The 3,597-nt window shown below is 46.0% G+C and overlaps 1 protein-coding gene across 1 annotated transcript in view; it reads left to right on the top strand.

The window, feature by feature from the left end:
* MRPS17 (mitochondrial ribosomal protein S17) overlaps positions 1–1,722 on the top strand; it is a 1,847-nt gene extending 125 nt beyond the window's left edge. Inside the window, exons 2-3 of the mRNA XM_010139185.1 lie at positions 1–80; positions 1,304–1,722. Of these exons, the coding sequence (XP_010137487.1) occupies positions 1–80; positions 1,304–1,594 (371 nt within the window). The 3' untranslated portion in view covers positions 1,595–1,722. The remainder of the gene's footprint in view (positions 81–1,303) is intronic.
* The last annotated feature ends 1,875 nt before the right edge of the window (positions 1,723–3,597 follow it).

Here is a 3,597-nt window from a genome sequence, read left to right as displayed (position 1 = left end):
GGAAAGTAATAGGAACCAAAATGCAGAAAACTGCCAAAGTGAGAGTGACAAGGCTTGTGCTGGATCCTTACTTACTAAAGGTAAAACCTTCTCAGGTTGTCTTGCCTGGTCACTTCTGTACTGTGTGGAGGGCTTTACAATGCTATCTCCTTCAGGAGCTTGTGTAACCATTTGGTGGTGGGGATGACTGCAGAGGTTGAAAGGCAGTGTGTTGTGAGGACACTTCCTTAAAAAGTAGCTGCTAACTATGTTTCTTTGAAGTGCTTTATTAATGTACTTCCTTTGAACTCAGTTGAGAGGGTAAGTTTCTGTTGTTGCACACAGATTTAATTTTTCCTCTTGATTTGGAGTTTGCTTTGATTTGGAAACTGGATGTATTAGTCACTTTTACAGTAAGTTTTGTAGCAGTTTTTCTGTCTGTATAACTGTAAGCCTACTCAGCGTTGAATCTGGACTGTGATGTGCTATAGCAGCTTTGTATTTATCACTTTTTGTTCTGCATTTCAAACTGGGAGGCAAAATTCAGTATTTTCTTCATTTTTAGGTAGGGAAACTGTCGTTCATATAGGTGTAATAACTGGCCTTTGGTGACCAGAAGGTTGACGGAGTCAGGATTAGGTAATGGGTCTTGCAGAACCTAGTCCAATACTTTATCCAGCAGAAGAATTTCTTTCTTGGAAGATTCTGAATTCTGCTGTTCCAATAAAAATAACTTTTTCTGTATGAAAGAAAATTAATTGGGCAAGAAAACTCTTGAATGACAAACTTCAAACTGCGGATGAACTTAAGGCATATTAGGGTGAATAAGAACCAGCAGCAGTTCTTGAAGGGTGGACTGCACAGGACAGCCCTTCAGCTTGGAGGGGCCGGGACAGCGGGCTGGCAGGCTGTGTGGCTGCACAGCGTCCTGTGGAGAGGGGAGGCTGACAGAGCAGAGCTGGAGTGCAGGGAGGCCGTGGTGGAGACAGGGGAGGCTCTGTGGAGTGAGGAGCTTGTTATTTTTACCTGGGTCCACCTGTATTGCTAAGATCAGCTGTCTGTGCTTGGCTTCTTTCCCATCTCCTTTTCTACAGGTTTGGTTGGCAACAGTGTCCTGGCAGATTGTCAGGGAAGGGCAGTGCTGTGCTTTCTGTGGAAGGAGTACAGTGCACAGTTGTGTTTCTCTTCATGATCTAAACTGAATCTCATTTCAGAAAATGAGACTTTTCCGTAGGGGAACTTGGTCTGTTTTGTATTGACTATGTGTCTGCTGGTTGCTTCACTTTGAAGTCTAATGCCAAGGTTTCCTTTTCTCCTTCTACAGTTCTTTAACAAACGAAAGACCTATTTTGCCCACGATCCATTGCAGCAGTGTGTTGTTGGAGACATTGTTCTGCTGAAAGCTTTGCCTGAGCGAAGGAGCAAACACGTGAAACACGAACTGGCTGAAATTGTTTTCAAGGTTGGAAATGTCATAGACCCAATAACAGGGAAGCCCTGTGCGGGAACCAGATTCCTGGAAAATCTGTCGGATTCGGAAAATCTGACAGAGGCAGATACCACCTACCTAAGTGAAAAACTTCAGGAGCTAAAAGTTTGTTCGTCAGACAAATAGTGGGGAAATATTTAAATGGGGCTTTTCAGCTTGTCTTTGTCAGGGATGTTTGGGCCCCTGCTGTTGTATGTTAAATGTGTCGGTGAAATCTGTAGTGAAATAGTAAACATAGTTGCTTATAAGAACAGGTAATAGATACTCATATCTTTACATGAAACTACAGAGAAAACATGAGTTTATGGTAACACTGCGTTTTGTTGCATGTAGCTTTGCCTCAAGCCTTGAGAGTGTTGAAAACCAGCTGCTCCCTTAGAGTGACTCTTCTGTACCGAGAAAGACAGGACTGTAATGGTGTGTCATGCTTCACCTTGGTGGGAGGGTCGGTGTGTTGGTTGTTCTGCATTTCAGACAGTCTCTTGCTTTGTAGGATTAGCTTTTAAACCTTTATTAAACTTTTCAAAGGAAGAGTAGAATTTTAAAACCAGCTTACCTGCATGTGTCCTTATTTCCTCTTGCAGTTGCTCATACCATGCTGCAGCACCTTCTCACTGCCAAAGTCTCTTTTCCAGCACAGCCTCTTGCCTTTATAAGGGCAGCAGGGTGAGAATAGACACTGCCTTTGTAACTGGTCCAAAGGAAGTGTTTAGTTCTGGAAGAGGTGGATCCCTTTGAATGGGCAGTGGGAGACGGAAGCTGATGAGAACACAAAGCCAAAAGAGTGTCAGTAAAGATGGCTAGATTAGGCTCATCAGAAACTCATTAAAACATTAACTGCTATGGCCTTCTCATAATTGATGGTTGAAGATCACTTTATCCTGCCTCAGCTCTGGGTGTCTTCCAGGATGTAAAGCGAGCCAGGAGTGGGCAGTTCTTGGGCTGGTGATTTTTTGGATCTAAAGGGGCATCTGCCTCAACGCCCAGCATTTGTGGGGACATTCCGTGTCCCTGCTTGGAGGGGACAGAGGTGTATTAGAGTGATGAGAAATCCTTTTCCAAGTGTCTATCTTTGTGTGTGTTTAAGATCAGAAGCTGAATGAGCTGTACCTGAATGTGTTCTGCGGGGTTCAATGCCCCTCCGAGCCAGCAGTCGGTGGTGTTCTCTTCCATTGTCAGTGGTGTAAACAATTTGCCCTTTATCTTCCTTCACCTGCACAAAACAGTTTCAGCTGCCTGCAAACTGCTAACAAAACCCAGCTGATCTCAGCAAATGATTTGGGGCAGGAAGAATGAAAAACTTAAACTTTCTTCAGTGCTCCAGACCAGGAGCTGCTGGTCTCGGGTTGCCAGTCCTCAGGTGCTGTCCTGCAGGTGAGGTGGGTGAGCTGGGCTGTTGGACTCTGGATTCAGATGTCTCTGTGTATCAGAGTGGTCTGTGACTTCCAGGAAGGGTCTTAAAGATAGGGCTGTAGGTAATTCTTGTTGTTGTGTTAGCTTTATGTAAATTAATTGTAACTGGCTGATTAAGCCTCTCGTGGAAGTGAAAGGAAACCTGTGAAAGGAAACCTGGGCTCTGACTCCTGCCCTGGTGAATGTGGAACTTCATCCCCAGTGGAGGTTGGGAACAATCAGAGCAGGCTGGAGCGCAGCCCTGGGCTGTGGGAAATGCGCTTCCCTTGTCCTCCAGCAGGCAGTAAGGGAGCTTGACCCTGGGTACCTGGGCGGTGAGTGTTCCGACAGCCAGACATAGAGTGTCGGTAGGAGAGGTGACACCGTTCCTGTTCGGGGAGTGAGTCGCATCTGCATCTAATAGAGGAAGTGAATCTTCTTTCCCTGTATTTCTTGTGATCTGCTCATTAACTCGTCTTCTGTGCTTATTGGCTAGTTGATTTGGTGCTGCCCTTTAACTGTTACTCTAATTATACGTTTATTGCTAATTTGAAGTTAGTTAAGGACTCGATGCTAGGGCACAGCACCGGTTTACCCCAATCCACGCTCCTGCGGCTGGGACAGAGCGGAGCGAACGCTTCGGCCGCGTGTGGGTGACGAATGGATTTGGGGAATAACGAACCGGTTCCGCGCGTGGCTCAGATCCTGCCTGGGCTCCGGCGGGTGCCGCTCCGCTG

Source organism: Buceros rhinoceros, unplaced genomic scaffold (assembly GCF_000710305.1).
Source record: "Buceros rhinoceros silvestris isolate BGI_N320 unplaced genomic scaffold, ASM71030v1 scaffold47456, whole genome shotgun sequence".
NCBI classification, from domain to species: domain Eukaryota; kingdom Metazoa; phylum Chordata; class Aves; order Bucerotiformes; family Bucerotidae; genus Buceros; species Buceros rhinoceros.
Note: the sequence above shows the minus strand (reverse complement) of the source record. Positions and strands in the feature narration are given on the sequence as shown.